Consider the following 18861-nt stretch of genomic DNA (forward strand, 5'->3'; position numbering starts at 1 on the left):
CGTCTGGGACAGAGACTTTTTTTTTAATACTTCAGCTGCAGGTTGTGTTCTGTGGTGTGTTTGTTTGTTTGTTTATATTGTATTGTTTTTGAATTGTTTTTACTTGCTGTAAGCTGCCCAAATTCAGTCTAAGCTCTTTGGTTTTCATCTTCTCCCTGTATCACTTAATTCTATCAAGTAAACTGTAAATGTAACACTTGACAAGATTTATATCTATTTCCTCTATAAAAAGCTGTGCCATATAGATATCAGGAACTTTGAAAGCCAGTGGTGGATAAGAGAGAAAGCAGGTTGCATGGAATAGCGCAAACCTCCCCATCTCTCAACATGAATATTTTAATATTTCTCTTTTGTTTGCTCTGTTCCAAAAGGGGACCTAAATTCAGTGTTCTCAAAAGCCTAATCTAGTGTGGGGCTAATCCACTGTATTGAGACAAACTTTTAGAATTCTCGAGCCACAGCCATATTTGCAAAGAATTGTGTCTTTCCAACACATCTGATATTTTAGTGCTGCTTCTGATTGCTTCCAGCAAATCTCAGTTTCTTTAGATGTGCTCAAGCTCAGGGTGTTGCCATATACTGGGCTTGGGCTTGTAACCTGGATTGGAATCTTCAGGTCCTGGGAAAGTGTTCCCTTACCCACTTCTCCCCCAATACTTGGACTCAAGGAGTGAGTATTCAAGCAACTGGTCTGGAATAGTTGCAACAACAGAGTTGTAGTCCCTTTAAATTTGACCGCCATGAGCAGCTGAGAATTGAGTAGGGATAATACAGAGTTCCAAGGTTTAGTTTCTGTGCTTGAGCTACATTCTTACTGATTTGACTTTCCTGTGCTTCATATATTCCTCAAAACAATAATGAAGTTGAAATTAGCTAGTGTGTCAGTCTTCTCCCCAGCAGGCTGGACTGGAACCAATTAAACAGGCACAGAAGAATCCAAAAATTTCTCAGAAGTGACTTTTATTGTAGGAAAGCTAAGACACCATTCCACCAACCGTTGTTTCTCAAATATCTTATTGATGTTGGAACTGAGTTTTTGTACCTTTATCACCCACGTGATTCAATGGGCTGGACAGCCCTTTCTTACAGGCAGATGGTCCAGTTTCCAACCGTCTCTTGCTCTGGTAATGGAGAGACCTGATATCTGGTTGTTTTTCTCTGTGGGTGTGAGAACTCACTCCCACATGATGTATACTTGATAGGTTATCGCAGGATACAATCACAATTGAATTGGGGGGGCTTGTTGTGGGCTTTTTGATGTGTGCAATGGGAGGGGACAAGGTTATAGGAAAAAAAGGCTATAATGGTTGGTGAGGCCAGCTACAGAACCTTGGCCAGAATGCAAACTATACCCTCTAGAACAGTGTAACCTTTCATCAACTCTGTCAAAGACACTGAGTCTCACCTTGATAGAAATAAAAATACTTTTTTCAAGGACTTTTATATGTCTATGAGCATTCAGCTGGTAATCATTTATAATAAGATTTAAAGACTTAACTGGAGTTTCAGTGAAACTGCGCCTCCTCTAAGCTACAAATCGCTGCCCTACAGCATCTGAGGGTAATGCTTAGTAACTGATCTTCATCTTTTTTTTTGAGCAGGTGCCATATTTTCAAACAAAGCATTAAACTAAGAAGAAGGAGCCAAGAAACATTCTTGCAAATAAAGATGATGCTAGATTGGGTCATTTATTGGCAACATACCAACTTCGTATTTATTTATAATCTAGGATCTCATCTAAAATAAATAAATACCTTCCCGAGGGCAGGCAACAAAAAAGGCAGCCCCCAAATGCAGGAAGGTGCCGTCCTCAGGAGGGGGACTTTGGTTCAGGACTTCAAAAGAGATGCTGGTCTTTCTTTTATTCTCCTGTCATCCATGAGCATACTAAGGTCCAGTCACAATGGAATAAGCCCCAGCCAACTCTGGACTATGGAGCTTATCCCACCTTTCTCTATCACTCTTTGTTCACCCCTCAAGTGAATCTGAGCTGAGCTCCAAATGCTTTGCTATGGGCTTGGGGTTGATTAGGAGTCCTAAACTGTGTTCGGTTTTGCATGAGTTGTTTTTAGCCAGTCAGTAAAACAGACCTATTATATTGGTTTACAGTGATATGCTCGAAAAGTCAATGGAGAACCCAGTGTATAGTGGTGTCCATTTTATATCTGCCTTCTAGAAGCAGGGTTGAAACTGGAAGTCAAGTCAGTAAGACACAGCAATTATCCATTGAGGAATGGGAGGAACGTGTGACGGGGCACGAGCAACAGGGCAAAAAACTCCTTGCTCCAACAGCTTCAGACTGTGGGTTCCCATTCTTGCATGGCATTTATTAGGACACTTATATTAACTGCAGAGCATACAATATTAGATTATCCCACAACCAGCCACTTACTTTATTGAGCTTGATAAGCTTTTTCAAATGAATAAATTACTGCCTGACCAGTCCGATGATCTGGAATTTTATTCCATCCATATACATGCATAGTAACAACATTTGTTGAGAAATTATTTCTATCAGAAGTAGAACATTATCTCTGTGATCACCAGTTGCAGTATTGCTACTGTTATATTTAAATATATCTTATAAATGAATTAGATTCATACTTGCAGCATTGAGCTAAGAAATTCATTTTGACTGTGCCTTTCAAAAGATAAAATGGATAGATATGACCTCATTACTTACAATACTGCTTCCAGTAATTTTTGTTCATTCTTTATAAAGTATTGCATTTAACAGCAAAGGTTTAAAAATTGAGACAGAGATGCATCAGCGAAAGAAAATACAAGTACTATACAAGGGAAAAAAAATGCCATCTTCATTTTAACAGACGTTTCAGGGTAAGAAAGTAGACAGAAACATACCGCTACATACAAATGCAAAGCCTAGTGACTAAGGTACTGTATCTGCTAAAATATAAAGTGCAAACTGAGCCAAATTCTTTAAAAAATTGAAATTTTAAGGCGACCTTTACAGCATAGTTGAAACGTTTTGCAAATTATATTTTAGCATCTACACATATCTGCAATAGCATATAAGGAAAAATAGGATACACAGGTGCTTTTGAAGCTATTTCTAAAATGCCTTTTTGTAGAGTTTGTGACTATTTTCTTTAAAATCTACTATACAGTGCAAACCATATGTGCTACACAATAACTATACAATAACATTACAAATGACTTTAATATAAAGTTTTTCTTCTTTAAATTAAAAATAACTACAGCTATGAATACTGCTGGTAAAATAAATAAATTGTTTTGAAAATGGCACCAAGAATACACGTGACTAATGAACTGTAATGGAAGTACATCTTTAAAGTCTTCAACTCAGCAATAATGAACTAACTCCTGATTGTCCAGAAGTAATACAAACAGCTCTCTTTCCGACTTGTATGGAACAATATACTAAACACAGATACCAAACGGGGGCCAGCAATTTTCATTTGACATGTTCTGCTGCATGTGACGAGCAATAAAACTTCTTATGAGTTATAAAGTTTGATAGGTTGTTGAACTGGATATCACACAGCCGGCAGTATTTTCCACTAGTGGGGGCCTGAGTAGAACCATTCACTCCTTTTGCTATACTAGATAATTGTTCTTCCGCTGCAGGAATGGTTGGGGAGACATTTTCATTGGCAGCTAAATTATTATCCGAGGCCCAAGATGGTGATTTGTGTCCATCTTCATGCTGCTGGGGATTCTGGGAAATGTTCTCTTGCTGTGGGTTTCCTGCAGGCCTTTCCTCTTGCTTTAGTCCACCGTTAACTATAACCATGCCTCTGTTTTTTGGCAATAGTGGCAGAGATTCTTTCTTCTGAACAGGACACCCATTTGATGGCGTTTGGCCCTTCAGCGAATCACCTTCTGCATTTGTACTTTGATCTCCATCATTGTGATGAACAGCAAGAGAACTAGAAATATAATCAGTTGGCTTTATTCCATAATACGGAGAAAGCTGGTCTGCTCCTTTAGCTTTCTTTATTGCTCCTGGGTAAAGGCATTGTGGAAGAAAATGTTTGTTTTCTTCTTTTGTAGCAATGAGTTGGGTGGCTTCATTAAAGACCTTAAGTCCTTGAAGAGTTGCTAAGTGCGTAGAAAACAAGTTTCCGTTGGGAGAAGCCTGTTTTGAGTTTCCATTTTTCTCACATTTGATGATATTTCGGTCATAACTGACCTCAGGGCTGTTCCGTTCACTTTCTGGATTTTGAAATACTTTGCTGTCAAGATGTCCCATTTCGTTTCGTTGATGCACAGTGACGGGACAAAAATTCTGCTTATGTGCCAAGTAATTCTCTACCTTGTTAAAACTGATCTTGCATACAGTGCATTCATGGTAGTCCAGCAATCTTTTGGGGGAAGTGGATGTCCTGTCAGACTGGGGCAAACATTTTTTGCTGAGATCAATAGGGACGTCCATCTCCAAGCAGGAAACTGTGGAATGTTGTGTGTCACATTTTGAGGTTGGGGTACATTTATGAATAGACAGTGATGTTTCTAAATGTTTGGAAACTATTCCTGGAAAGATATCACAGCGTGGGTGGTAGCACTCTCCAAGGCTATCTGTTGGTTCTTGAGAAGATGTACAAGGGTTGACAAGATTAGTTACTTCAAGAAAGCGTTGCTGGACCAGTTGTGGCCTTTGCTCTTGCTCTGGTAGACACATCTCATACATCTTCCTTCGCTTGCGTGTACGCATTGTTCTCTGCATGGCGGGCACTTTATTTGAAGCTGATCTTTTAAGTGGAGGATCATGGCGAGTGGCACAGTAATACTGCTTATGGACCATGTATGTTTCATGCCTACTGAAAGTAATATTGCAGGCTTCACATGTAGTTTTGTTGGGATCACTTTCTCCTTCAATTAAAGATGTAGAAGTTGGGTTCTTGCCATCAGAAGGTTTCCCATTCATTTTATCATCACTGTTGGCAGTATTTGATAGCTTCTTCACTTGTGATGAAAAGTCTTTCTCATGACCCTTACTATTTGGCCCAATAATATCTAGGACAGTAGAAGAATTGATGCAAGATGCCTGAAGAAGTTGATTCTCAGGATCTGAAGTGTGAGAAGTTGTACTCAAAATGTTGATTGCATTTTGCCCATTGCTAGGACTCACAGCCTCAGGCATTTTTTCTGAAACATTGCCAAAATCTGGTGACTTTGCCATTTGTTGCCATCGACTGCTGCAGTAATGTTTCTTGTGTACTAAATAGTTATCTAGATTATTGAACGTGATGTTACACTCAAAACAAGTAGCTCCTTTTGGCATCAGTGGACTGTAAATGACGGGGGGGTAACTATTACTTCCATGCCTCAGTCTTCGATGAACCAGCTCAGACATTTTGGCTAAGATCTCGGAAGCCTGAGGAACCACTGTGATGTCCTGGGGAAAAGCAAACTGAGAAAGAAAAGGACCCATAGGGAATGAAGGGCCAAGATTAGGTTGGACTGGAGATGAGGCAAGCCTTGGGCTAGATGGCTCAGATTTTATTTTGGTGTATGAGAAACTTTGCTTATGTGGAGTGCTCTGTGTTTCTGGCCTCTGATTTGGAAGGAAAAGAGGAGTCTTCTTCTCACATTTATCAAGCTCAGTGTCAGAACTCACATCCTTTGTCTGCACTGTCTTTTGGCTTTGGGAACTATCCGTGGCCTGGAGAGTCTCTTCACTGGCACTGGGAGAGTGCTCAGCATCACTTTCTCTCTGCAGTTTGTTGCCAGAAATGTGGAGATCTTGGTGCTGTAGCAGTTCCCTCTGAGTCTGGAAGCCAAAATGGCAGTGTGTGCATCTGAAGGAAGCTTGAGTGAGATGTGAGAATAGGTGTTGATGGAAATTAATAACGGAATCTGCAGTATAGTTACAAACAGTACATTTCAGGCTAGAGCCAGAGGGAAGAAATTCTTCCATTTTTACTCCTATGAAAGGGATAAAAAGTAAATAATAATATAACAAGTGAACTGGAATATTTCATTATTCATAATAAGTATCTCTCTCTCATCTCTCTCTCTCTCTCTCTCATCTATCTATTTCACAGCAAAAGATGTAATCCATTCTTGAGAAGTGAGGGAAATTTACAAAAGAGTAAACAATTACAAATTTTATTAAATACTTAAAAAACAAAAAATGAAAGATCACAGCACAGTATAACACTCCAACTGATAAGCACACATTGTGCCTTAAAAGAATTACAATGTTCAAAAGTTAGAAGCTTCACAGTTGCCACGTAACTCTATCTTCAAGACCATACTTGAAGAGTAAACAAGTGGGAAGCAAAGTAAGGAGGGCAGCAAAGGAAGATTATTTATGCAATTTCGATATGGTCCTATATAACAAAGTAAAAACTGTTTAGTATAAGAATTTGCTAGATAAATGCACTGTGATCTCAACAGCTCTTTCATCACCGTCAATACCTTAAGTAAGCTGTTTGTTTTGTTAGAGATGGTATTTGAAAGTGATCATGTCAATGAGTCAGTTCCTTTGCATCCTACAGATAATCAGGTGTTTCAGAGTAAAGCCAGCCACAGCAACACAAAGCTCCCTAAGGATTTGAAAATCCCCCAGAATCCCCCAGATTCCAGAGAGACCTAATGGACCCACCATCCCTGTAGGATGAAGAAGCAGCTGCAAACTTAAAGCTAAGCAGGAAAGATTTTGTCCTAACTGGGTGAGTGGGAGCAGCAAAAATTCCTCACTTCCATAAGTCCTGCTCAGTAAAAAATATCTATCTGTTGCTCTAGGCACTTACAGGTAGCCCAGTTTTAGTGACCATGACACTCATCTGACTTGTCATCAGATTCAAGATTATCTCCAGCAACTATATAGGAACAGTCATAACGTATTATGGAAACTGCTTTTCTTTGATCAAGCCACTTCCAGAACCACCATTTAGCTGGCATTCACATCATCTATCAAACTGCCCAGAATGAGTTACCTAGTCCATAACACTTTCCATTTACTTTAAATAAAGGAAAGCCTTTCATTAAATGTTGATGTTGTAAACAGAACAGGGAAAGAGTAGGCGTGCACAACGAATGAAGTCTCCTTCAAGTTCCTTCTGTTTCATTGACACATTTTCTTGGCAATGATATAGAAGTGGTTTATAATTGCCTGTTTCTGGGATACTTTGCTGTCTAGTCTATTGCCCTGAAAACACCTATCCAGGTGGTAACTATTGGGTTCTTGGTGTTCCTCAAGCTTGCTTTTCTCCTTGCAGACATTTCACTACCAGACTAGGTAACAAGATCAGTGCATGGGGGAGTGAAGTTTCCTGGCTGTTTATATATGGTAGCTTGTCCTATCAGCCTTGATTGGGGTAGTGTTTCTTCCTTGATTGTCAATAAGGTAGGTACAACTGTGTGATTGAAGCCTAGCCCCTTTTAGCATGTCACACACATGTGAAAAAAGGATAGGTCTTAAGTCATGCCTGGCAGCTTGACATTTTTTACCCCAGCCCCACCCAGACACCACTTGACTCTGCTAAGCTTTTTAAGATCAGCCGAAGTCAGCTAGATGCTGTCATTTCACTGGACAATAAAAGACAATCTTCAGCATAAAATATAGTTCACCAAATGCACTGTCTGGTTCACCCTTTCACTGCTTTTCATTGGTGCTGTTCTTTTTTCTTTAAGTCTAAACTGTTAGATGATTCCAGTAGAGCACCTATTTTACTTACCACTGTGAGAGTTTAGATGATTTTCCAGAGCTCTTGCATTAGAAAAGCTTTTGGTGCACTGTGGAAAAGGGCAGAAGCTAGGTATCTGTGGAATACTTTCATCATTCTCTTCTGATAATTGCGCACCTTCTCTTTGCCTCCCACTGCAGTAGTACATGAGATGAGCTTGCAGATTTCTTTCACTTCGGTACCAGATGCCACAAGATTTGCAAGGGAATATATCCTCTGTAGAAAATAAATAGACAGATCGATAGATCGATAGATCGATTGATAGATAACAGGTGCAAATAAGCCACAGCTTATTCCTGCTGGCAAGCTTAGTAGAACAAATTTGAACTCTTTGATATTATTTTAAAAATATCTATTTTATTTCAAGATTGCAGCATAACACTCAATTAATAAACAACACATATAAACGAGAAATAAACCAGGTGTTGGAAGTAATTTTTGTTGGCTTCCTTGTTTTAAATGCTGCATCTGCTGTCTACTACACAAGTTCAGTGTATTAAATTCTGCATACATTATCTTTTTCTGGTAGTCAGATTTAGGGACTAAGCCCACCCAGTGCAAAAAAAGTACAGGGTAATAGATCACACAAATTACTGTTACGATTTCAGGTGAATATAGATGCACTTTGCTTGCAAACTTTTCGTCAACATAACAAAATTGGAAAGGAAGAAGCAGAGTTGAAACATGCATTCTTGGCTCTCTCTTCCAACTGAATTACATCCTGTTATAGAGTAGAGTAGAAATGGTCCCTATGCAACTAAAATGTTTGCTCAATTGCTGTAAGGAGTCCAATTAAATTGAAGAAATTGCTTTTTTGAAACAGAAGAAAGTAAAAACAAACTCATTTCTTTCAAGTGGATGCTTATGTGGCCAACATGTAACCATTCACATCCAAGAAAGCAGCAGCAGCAAAATTAATTTAAAAAACAAACTTTAGGGGGAATGTAGTTGGAGGGGAGAACCCCCAAAAGCACAGGGAATACCACCCATGTGCAATGGGCATAGAAAGCTGACTTCTGTGTGAGGGGGGAGAAATAGAAATGGAAGGAGGGGAGGGGAGGGGAGGGGTGGGAAGGGAAGAATCTTGGCCATGAATAGATTAGGAAGAATATTGTGGTCAATTTCACTTGCTTTTGACTTTTATAGACACTTGTATAGGATTTTATGTGTGTGTTAAATTGCTGTATTTTATTTTTTTTAATTCATGCCATATTTGATTTCAGATGCTGCTCAGAAAATGCAAAAACCAACATACAGTCAGATACCTGGACTCACATGACAGTGTTCTTGGGTCATATCATTTCAGTTGGGAGATGCTAAAATGCTCCTGAAGAATCATTTCACATTGAAATGAAATCCAAAATGTCAAGGAAAAGTCAGCTTCCCAGAACATCTAGATTTCTATCATCACAGAGTAGTTTATTTCCAAAAATATTTAGTCACAAAACCTCCCATCTGCAGTTTAGAAACTAGCCGGCCCTCCCTCCCCCACCCCACTGGACTTGAAAACTAACGCTGAAAAGTTTTAAGGGTTATGAGCATCAATTTTATTAACTTTATTTTAAACACCGACTGCAGTACAGCACTCACTGTTCACAATAGCTGTTGGCAAAATGGAGGCCATCGCAGCTTGTTGAGGGAGGAGTTGTATTGAATCCAGCAGTCGGGCAGGATACATCCCATCCGTAAGGCTCATCTGACTGGCAGCTTGCAGCCTTGAGTCAAAATCCACAACAAAGGCAATTAGCTCTTCACCCTCCGCAATAACTTTGGTGGTTGTGCACCAAAGCTGGCCTCCTGCATACAAGCACACAAAAACATAAAGAGGTAGTATTTCGTACAGCCTGTCAGCTCCAATGCTGGGTCATTTAAGGGGGGAACCTTCTGTCTTTATGGTTATTTCCCCATAAGCAACTAGTAGCATCTTCTAGAATCATCCAGCCATCGTCGTACCCAAATAACAGTAATGTGGACAGGCTTTATTGCACTTCAGCAGTGAGCTGATGATGCTATGGATATGCTGTAAATCGCCAGTAGGGAAATGGCCTATAACATTCTTTCTGCCTTTATGGGAGAGCTGAGCTCTGCTTTGATGAAAATATAGATGGAAGCTTCAAAAGCAAAGCTCCACATTACTTACAATGCTTTTTTATTTTTTGTATGACCCACATATTCCTTAAATGCAGCCTCTTTTCCTAGGAAGAATGAACATTCCTTGGATGTAGATTGATGTATTTCTCTTATGTATATCTAGTTAGTAGTTTTGCTGAACTTCCCGTTTTTCAAATGAACTTCCTAAATGAGTTAAATATGTTCATTCAAAATTTATTTAATGTTTATATCACATTTAAAGTGAAAAAGACACCAAGAACAACTCGTGAAAAACAATAATTAAAATATTTCCCCACCCACCCACCTGTGAGTTCAAAGATTAAAAGACATGAGTTGCAAGGAAAGGGATTAGGGAGAGGAGGAGAAGAAGAAATCAATCAGAGTCAAAAAAGAAGGTTATAAAAAGCATTCAGAATAAAGAAAGACCTGTGTATTCATTCCAGGGCTATTAATGAGAAAGCAAATCATAATGCACAAAATGTACTGTTATTCTCTCATACAATCTTTTTACACTTTTCTGGTATGTGGGCTGTTTTTCCTCCAGGAGGGAAAAAGAACCGTTCACATGATGAAATACAACATCACATCCACAGCTATGCCAGTCTTAACGTCCTTTAGGGATATGCCCTGAGATCTGTTTCATAAAGAGTTATTCAAATTAAAAAGATGTATTTTCTCCCAACAGTGAACTACACCAAAGCGTGGGTTGTAAATGCCAAATGTTATGCATTGAAAAGAAAATTAACTATGTAAGAAGTAATGAACGAATGTATTTGAACGTGATAATGAATGCTCATTTATTGAATATGTTTAGACAGGTTATGCACTTATACAGCGTTATCTTTAGTCTCAGGCCTAGATATTTATCCAGAACAGTTAAGGCTGCAATAATGTTGTATAGTTTATACTTTAAAAGGTTTTTCCCCGGGGTGTGTTTGTGTGTGTCTGCACATACACATGTGCATTAATTGGGGAAAGAAAAAAAATCCACACTACCAAATAACAAATTTGATATGTAATATTGCTATGTTTATCTTTCAGCATAACTGTCTTTTCAACTACACTTCATTTTTTTCCTTCCCTTCCTCAAAGAGATTACAGTTTTAAAACAACTTGTTGCAAAAATCTGGTGGAAGAGATAAGAACAGGATATGATATACAACAGCAAAATAGAAGAATTAGGACATTGTTTTAGTGGAATCCTGGACAATTAATTAATCCAGTCCTATTAGCTTTCAAAGATGAGCAAACAAAACAATATTACTTTCGATGTGTTTGAGAGGGAAAACTTCAGGCCAAGTTCCCAGAAAAGGAAGAAATAATCCAATGCTTCAAAGGAGAAAAGTTTCTTTGCATTCACTTTTTGCTAGTAATGCATTTAGTTTTGCCATTTTCACTTCATGCAAGTAAATCAAATGTACAGTAATTATTACAAGGCTGCAAATCTCTGCACCCTTGTGCAGTTCAATTATGAATCTAGGTAAGCGGTTATTTAATCAAATATACCTTGACTCTAAGGATGCTAGCAAGAAATGAGCATCTTCACCCCACAAGAAACAAAACTACCAATATGTCCGAATTTCCTTCTTTCCCTCTTCTTAAGTCTTCTTCCTTATCATTTCCTGTAAGAAATACAACCTTCTATCAAGCTAACTCTCTCAAGCCAACATTTTCTACATTGTGGGCAGGGAACCTCCCTGGTGAGTCCTGACCCACTTGGCTGATGAATGCTTCTCTTCCACCTACATTTTCAAGCCCGTTCTTTAAACTCATGGTTGACCCATCTTGATGTGAGCTACCTTCCTGACCCTTTTTGATCCAAAGTACTATTTGTAAAATAAAACACTGTGACTAGCGTGGCCAATCCAGGGACAACTTCGGCTGTGCCTTTAAAGTAATGAAAGCAGGGTGGAGACGTTGGCATTGCGTATGCCACACAGTCCTGCGTGCATTTCCAGGCCCCCCAACTTCTAATGTTGCATGAAGTAGGAAGGGGAGAGAAGAGATGAAATAGATGTAACTGTATTGAGCTTACTCAGGTACAGCCTGTCCCTCCCATATACCACTCAAACATCACAGGGGACCTTTGGCCTGAAAAAAGCTGTGCACTGTTGGTCCAAAGCCATGAAAGAGGAAATGCTCACTTTGATCCACACCCTAATGGTCCCATTATTCAGGTATCTGTTTCTCCTGAGGGAAAAATAAATTTCTGATTGCTATAGCAAGCAGGAATTGAGGGTGAGAAAGGAACAGCTAAATGAAGTGGAAAAATGGAACTGTTTCTTCTTTTTTTCATTTGAAAGGATGCCTAGCTATTCTCATTCAAACAATAGTAGATAAATTCAGTTTTTACCAAAAGAAAAGGCTATCCTGGGCTACTCTTTCCTCCTGTTTCAATTATGCTCCATCTTTGCACTTTTTTTTTTTAAAGAAAAGGCCACTCAGTTAAATAACTTTTTAAAAGATCTGTACAAAAATAAGCTCTGATCTCTGTTCTTTGTAACGTTTATCATCCTGGGCTGTGGAAACAGATCTGTTTCCTAACAGGAAGTATACAACTGACCCTCATAATTGCTGTCAAAACTGTTGTGAATTTTGTCTGCACATTTTTAGAGTGAAGAGTAAAGTCATAGTTCAAAGTTGATCACATTTTGGAAAATCTACGCTTCTATTACAATAATCAGTTGCCTCAAATATCCGAGTCCTGCCAATTTTTTTTTTCACATGCTTTTTATTATTTATGAAATCAGTGCCTGCAGAATGTCATGCAGGCTTCTGCCGATAAACTCTAATTAAGATTAAGACAAGTCCTTTGGAAAGGATCCCATCATTAGCAAACATGATAAACACAAAAAACACTCCCTACTTGTCAAACCGGAACTATTCAGTAGCCTAACAGTATTATCTGTTGCTAGGCTACAGCACTGACAAAGTCTCAATTATTTTGTATGATCATACCTATAGAGTAAGCAATGGTCTCTGCTGTAAAGACACAGAACTTCAGCCATGCTATCCGAAAATTTGTGGCTTCTGACAATGGCCAAAATCATGCTAATAAAAACACAATGCATTGCAATCCCCTCCCCCGAACCCTTTAAGATGCTTTCTGCTTGCATAATGATTTCTAATTTATCTCTATGACTGATAGGCATTGTTTTATAACAACAAAATGCAAGTTAGAGAGCTCTAAAGTAAGGAGCTGCATCTGGTGGTGAACCTAGCTCAGCATATTTATGTGTGCATTTGCATGTGTGTAAACAGACCCACAGTAAACAACAAAGCTTACCCAGAGATTATAAGCATGCCTGATCCACACCACATTACAAAATGACAGCCTAATTCATACTGTGGCATGGCTGCGGTTTGAACTGCAACGGTGGGCATGATGCCAGATGGCGAGTACAGGAGGTGAGGCAGCTCTACAGAGCCATCGCACTTCCAGTCTTTTGGATGCGGCACACTTGAGAATGATACAACTGCGTGACCAACTATGACATGCAAACAGCTGGCCACGCCAGTGCTCAGTCGGCATGGTGTCCTTGATGTGGCGACCACATAGTATTTCAGATGCTGTAACTGGATCTTTTCCATATAAGCTGTCCAACTCAGAAGCTGTATGCTGGACTGAGTATAATTATGCAGAGTAACCCCCCCCCCCAATACTCCTTTTGAAGGAACTTGAAATTCAAGAGACTGAATTCTGGAAAGTGCAGTGTTCCCTCTCCAAAAGTGGATGTTGAGAATAGAGCAGAAAAAAATCTGGCCCCAACCAACGCATGGTTTTGGGTGGAAAATACCAGGAGATCACTATCGTTACGTTGCCCCCTTTGTTCTATCAAAATGAAGATCTTCAGACAACTGAGTGAGTCATTCACTTTCCTTTGCAGTTCTGGGACGACTGATTTGCTTTAAGAGCAGTATAAAATACAAGGACAGTATGCTCTTCCTGGTGTTAAAAGACGATTCCCTGCCGATTTGAGTTGGGGAGCTGTGCTTCAAAATCAGTGGTGCCATATGGCTTCTGATTAGTGCCTCTCTATCACATTTAATTGCACTGCCTCAGCAGGGGAAAATGCTAAAAATAGTTTAACTTTCCTCCTAAGACAAAGTGTGGAGAAATGCAAGGCAGCTACGTTTTCCCCAGATTTCAGGTGTTTTCAGGAAGACAGCAGTTTCACAGCATTTAATGGTTCTATGAAATCGCATTTTGCCCTGTTCTATACAGTAACCTAAGCTTCAGTAAACTTTTAGATGCTTACGCGAAGCCTCCGTTCTTCAGTTTTTGTCTGGATACCTTTTCAGTCTACCATGCCACCAAGTAATGCAGATTTTCTTCTCCCCTTGCTTCTCATTTTGTGTGATGCCTTTGACTGTCACTGGAGGAACAGCAGTGTCCATTTCCTGGGTACACGTTTTTTTGAAGGAGGGTCAGAGAGTATCGAGCATGAAACTGAGCAAACTCAGGGAGGCAGTGAAGGACAGGAAGGCCTGGCGCAATATGGTTCATGGGGTCATGAAGAGTCGGACATGACTTAACAACTAAACAACAACAGAGAGTATCAGAGCTCATTGCAATGACAACTTGTGCCAGTCTGCAGGCTTAGAATGACGCTCAGCAACAGACGGCCTTGCTGGTATTTGAATTAATCGTTTCTATTTCATAAAAAGAAATTTTAAAAATAGCCCTGGAAAGAATATATTTGTTTGCACTGGCCTTTTATTTTAAACATTTAAAGGGAATTCAGAAAGCTGCCATCGGATATTCCCCATGGGAAAGGCTGGGCATTCACTTGATTGTATGGAATAGCATCCTTGTACCCCCTTCCCCATGAATGCTTCTAAGCACACGCCTGGATTTTCAGGTTTCAACATGAACAGAGCCTACGTATCTATAGGTAGCCGCACTGCTTAATGGGGGAAAAGAATCTAATAAATTCACATCCAATACTGTTGAAATTCTTGACAGTAGAGTAGTGCAAGGAATAGAACTTATAAATTATGTGTGCCCCTTTTCTGAAAAATGCGTCGGAGGCTTCTTTGTGCATCGGCAAATACAGTAGGAATATGAGGTATTGTGTGGTTCCTTCTGCACAGTACCTGATAAAAGAATAAAGAGCTTTGACATATTCTTAAAACAATAGAGGAATTAAAGAGAAACAATGGGCCAGCTGCTTCATTAATACAATCAAAAGAGAGCCCAGAACAGGAGGAGTCCAGATAATTAAGCACTACTCTTTTAGACCTTCTTTCTATAATAAAATTGTTTAAAAATTTATTAACTACTTCACAGTTGTTAGATAGATCTGTGCACTTGTTTATTTGGGTTGATTAATGCCTCTTCAGTATTCTCCAACATGCCAACTCATGGTTTATACAAGTTTTTGAAGAAAATAATGTAAGAATAACCGATAGGCATCTGAGCCATGCACAGCCATAAATCAAAAGCATTTTACGAGCAGGGTCCCCCCCCCGTCCCCCCGATGCTAAATCTCAATGTTTTTTTACTTACTGATCTTCTTCCAAAATATTTGGTAGGGCATTTCTTTCTTTTCCACTGCATGTACTGAACAAGCCATTCACATAAAGGATTTTAGCAACAGCTCATGTATATTCACCCTCATGCAAAGCTAATGGAAAGTGCTGGCAGCTTTATATTAGGATTAATGGCATGATGTACTAGGATATTTTGTCATTTTTCCATGTTTACAGATCGAAGGATATTGCCATTGATACCCAGCCTCCAATCTTAATTTCAGTTCCCTCTTGTATAAACTTTGCAGACTTCTAAGCACAGGCAGTGCAGAATTCCTACAGTCATAATCTGTCCCAAATGGCACCTTTTGTCTCTCACGTCCCTCAAGAATAATCTATAATGGTTAGCACTGCAATGTTAATGGGCAGAAGACTTTTATGATGTGACTCGACCCACAATTTATAGCAAAGGAACAGACCGCAAAAGCAAGCCGTGTAGTTGTAAAATAGATCCGTCCAATTCAGTTCATGCCTTACCTCCTGGGCTGCTACATATGAAAAGAACAAGGTCTCTTTTCTCAGTTTCACTGTAAATATGGGCTCTTCTATGCTGATAGGAGCAAGCGTGTAACTGGCTTGCGAAGGAGAAAATAGATGTGCTTCAGATCCCACCCCAGAATGACCCTTTATGTGTGTTAAAGCCAGTAGGTATTTGACAGGGATCTTCCTACTTTTCCTGAACTGGAACTCCTCTGCATCTCACGTGCCTTTCCCGCAAAGCTGTGCAAATTTTAAAAAGCAGCTTGCAATGGGATACATTGTGCAAAAGTACATAAAATATCTACTGGATGTGGCAACTTCCCACTCAGGGCTCGGATCATGGCTTTCACTTTTAAGGAGAGAGATGTAACTGCCTGGCACCAGGGGCCTCTGTGACAATGAGATGGGAGCTCTGCCTGTTTTCTATGTGTGTTGACCAGACTCCCCTGGCACACAGAGCTAAAGAAACAAAGTCACACCTTTGCCATTTTACAGATTCTTCATTTGCAGGCAAAGGGGTACTTGCTGAAAGAGGCACACTTCTTTTTTGTGAAAGTTAGCTTAACAAAATGAATGAAAACTGGAACCGCCTGTTGCTAGAGAACTTGCATTGTCTTACCATCAAACAAACTCTCTTTCATCTGACTGGCAGGGTTTTTTTTGGTAATAATTATAGGGATTTGAGTCGTGTGTCTTCCAAACGAGCACTGAAATCCACTAATTCACGTAAAACTCCACTAGGAGGAGAGCAAAAATAGATCAGAGATCCATATGAGGGGGACAAGTTCACAAGAAAAATACTGTGATCAATTTTATTTGCCTGTTCCCCATCAAGGAGTTGCCGCCATTTATTTACCGCCGAGGATGAATGAACGGACATTCTTAAAAGTTCTGTGGCTTTTAAGACTCCATTCAAATATTTCTGTTAAGAGGTTTTTGTTTTTAACTTATATGACTGGTGTCCAATTGCACAAAATTGACTATTTGACACAAATAGCAAACAATGCCTTTAGGTAACTGACTTTAAAGGAATACATCTGCTTGCAGCCTCCAAATTTAGGCGTCCTGGCTATCAGCTGAAAGTCAGATATTTCTGCAAACAAAGACAGATGAGATGGCTTCTCTATTTATCTAACAACTAGTCTGAAGGAATGTTTTCATGAATCCCTTAGAAATAATGCCTTGCTTTTATTCTAGTTTATATATTTTGAATTCCTGCAATTTAAGGGCGAAATAGCCACAGTTGAATGATGCAGAATTCAAGAGAAAGCATGTTGTTTGCCAGCCATATACTGTTTATTTTAGTATGGGATTATTTTAATATAGAGGCAGCAGAATTATCTGTGGGGTTTTAGTTTCTTTTCATCCACATCCTCCTTAATAATGGAAACGCTATTTAAAAAAAAAAAAAACTGCAGGAAAATGCCACGAAAAGGAAGTGGTGCGTGGCTTTCATGTGCCTGGACTCTCCAGTGTATTTCGATGAAGAGAGCAAAGGAATATTCATGTGGATCTACCTAGGCGTATTAATGCAAAAGTATTTTAGGACAGGCCCAAACATAGTCCTTCCTGGCAAGGATACATCTGATTGGTGCAAAAATGCATTGGTTTCAGTCAGGTACTTCCTCTTCAGCAGAAGCAGAAAAGCAGCTTTGCGTGTGGTTCCTTGAGGGTGAGGCTTTCTTATTTCTCCCGTTAACCTTTATTACAACTAACGCACACTTGAATCAATCTACAGGTGCACAGAGGTTGCCTATCAGCCTCCCTGCATGGTCACCATAATTTCTAAATAGCCAAGGAAGGTATGTTTGCGTGGCCCTTCAGGCAAGCTGTCAAAAATCAGGCTACAGCTGATAAACTGATTATAAAGCTGCTTAAGACTTTGCTTGTAAACAGAAGCATTTATCAACTAATAATTTGCAATAAACTGATGTAACTCCCAGCTGAGCCCCAAACTGTAATTGTCTTTACCATCTGCCTATTAAAATATCACTCTTCATCACCAAGCCTGAACAGACGGGAGAAAATCTCTTGCAACTATGTAAAATGCTGGCTTGTTAGGAATAATCCGTGCAAACACCGCACCCTTTGTGTATGTACATTTTCCTTTTGTCCACAGCATTCCTCTTTTGTCCTCAAAATTATTACACAAATGCAACACGCAGGGAGAGAAGAAAAAAAATTACAAATCATCACGGTCTGCCCATCATATTAACATTGATATTGTATTCATTCTTAGTGACTAAATGGCAGTAGCATGCCTTGTGAAGGAGAAACCTCAACAGTCAAGTTTTTGGATTTTTTAAATGTGTTTTTTAATTCCTTTGAGCTCCAGTTGCATGCCACTAAAACATTACAGTATGGTGGACTGTACATTCTCAGGAACCTTTAGCATTTGAACAAAACTACGGCAACCAGCCTGTGCAACCCCTTGAAGATCTGGGGCTACACAATTGCAAGGAATATTTTCTGCCCCTTAAAAAGAAAGTAAATGCCTGTTTTTAATTGTGAGACTATCCACTAAGTGTTATTGTTAATGCAAATAGAGCTTCAAGTTATTCTCTTGTAGCTGTTTTTGTAACACCTCTTGTCACAATAGTTTTATCAGTTGTATCCAAACAAGCCCGGTTTAGGTGTACTTGGTAGAATAAGCTGATGGGGAAGAATTGCAACTGCTGTACATTTTAAGTGAACCACCAGAACAGGCATTTGCAGAGCTCCTATGCAGACTGGAACACCGTTATCATTTTGAACTGCATGTCGTAAACTCTGAATCCCAATGCAGTCAGGACTGAAAAACTGCATGCAAATATGTGTGTGTGAGAGAAGACTGCATTCAAAGATAGGCCAATTAAGAAAAAGTGTACAGAAATACAGTATATATTGGCAAAAGTTATAAACAAACGGTATATATTGGAGAAAAGTGGGCATCCAAATTATGCAAACGCTTTACATTTTTCTTTTATTTAATTGTGGAAATTGAACAGAAGAGACTTGGCTTAGGTCTACTTGGAGGCAACGATGAACATCCATGAAGGTCAATCTGTACATAAATATACAC

The 18861-nt window shown here is 39.3% G+C and overlaps 1 protein-coding gene across 4 annotated transcripts in view; it reads right to left on the bottom strand.

The window, feature by feature from the left end:
* Nucleotides 1-952: 952 nt before the first annotated feature.
* The window catches only part of ZFPM2 (zinc finger protein, FOG family member 2), a 334837-nt gene continuing 316928 nt past the window's right edge, over nt 953-18861 (bottom strand). For all 4 annotated transcript variants that reach the window (XM_088149049.1, XM_088149048.1, XM_088149050.1 and 1 more), the window contains 3 exons: nt 9267-9473; nt 7668-7892; nt 953-5910 (listed from right to left, as the gene is read on the bottom strand). In XM_088149049.1, coding sequence (XP_088005175.1) covers nt 3437-5910; nt 7668-7892; nt 9267-9473 — 2906 coding nt within the window. In that variant the 3' untranslated portion in view covers nt 953-3436. The remainder of the gene's footprint in view (nt 5911-7667; nt 7893-9266; nt 9474-18861) is intronic.

Source organism: Python bivittatus, unplaced genomic scaffold, assembly GCF_059951505.1.
Source record: "Python bivittatus isolate LINGU-HERP-01145 unplaced genomic scaffold, Pbiv_v1 ctg000590_np1212, whole genome shotgun sequence".
NCBI lineage: Eukaryota > Metazoa > Chordata > Lepidosauria > Squamata > Pythonidae > Python > Python bivittatus.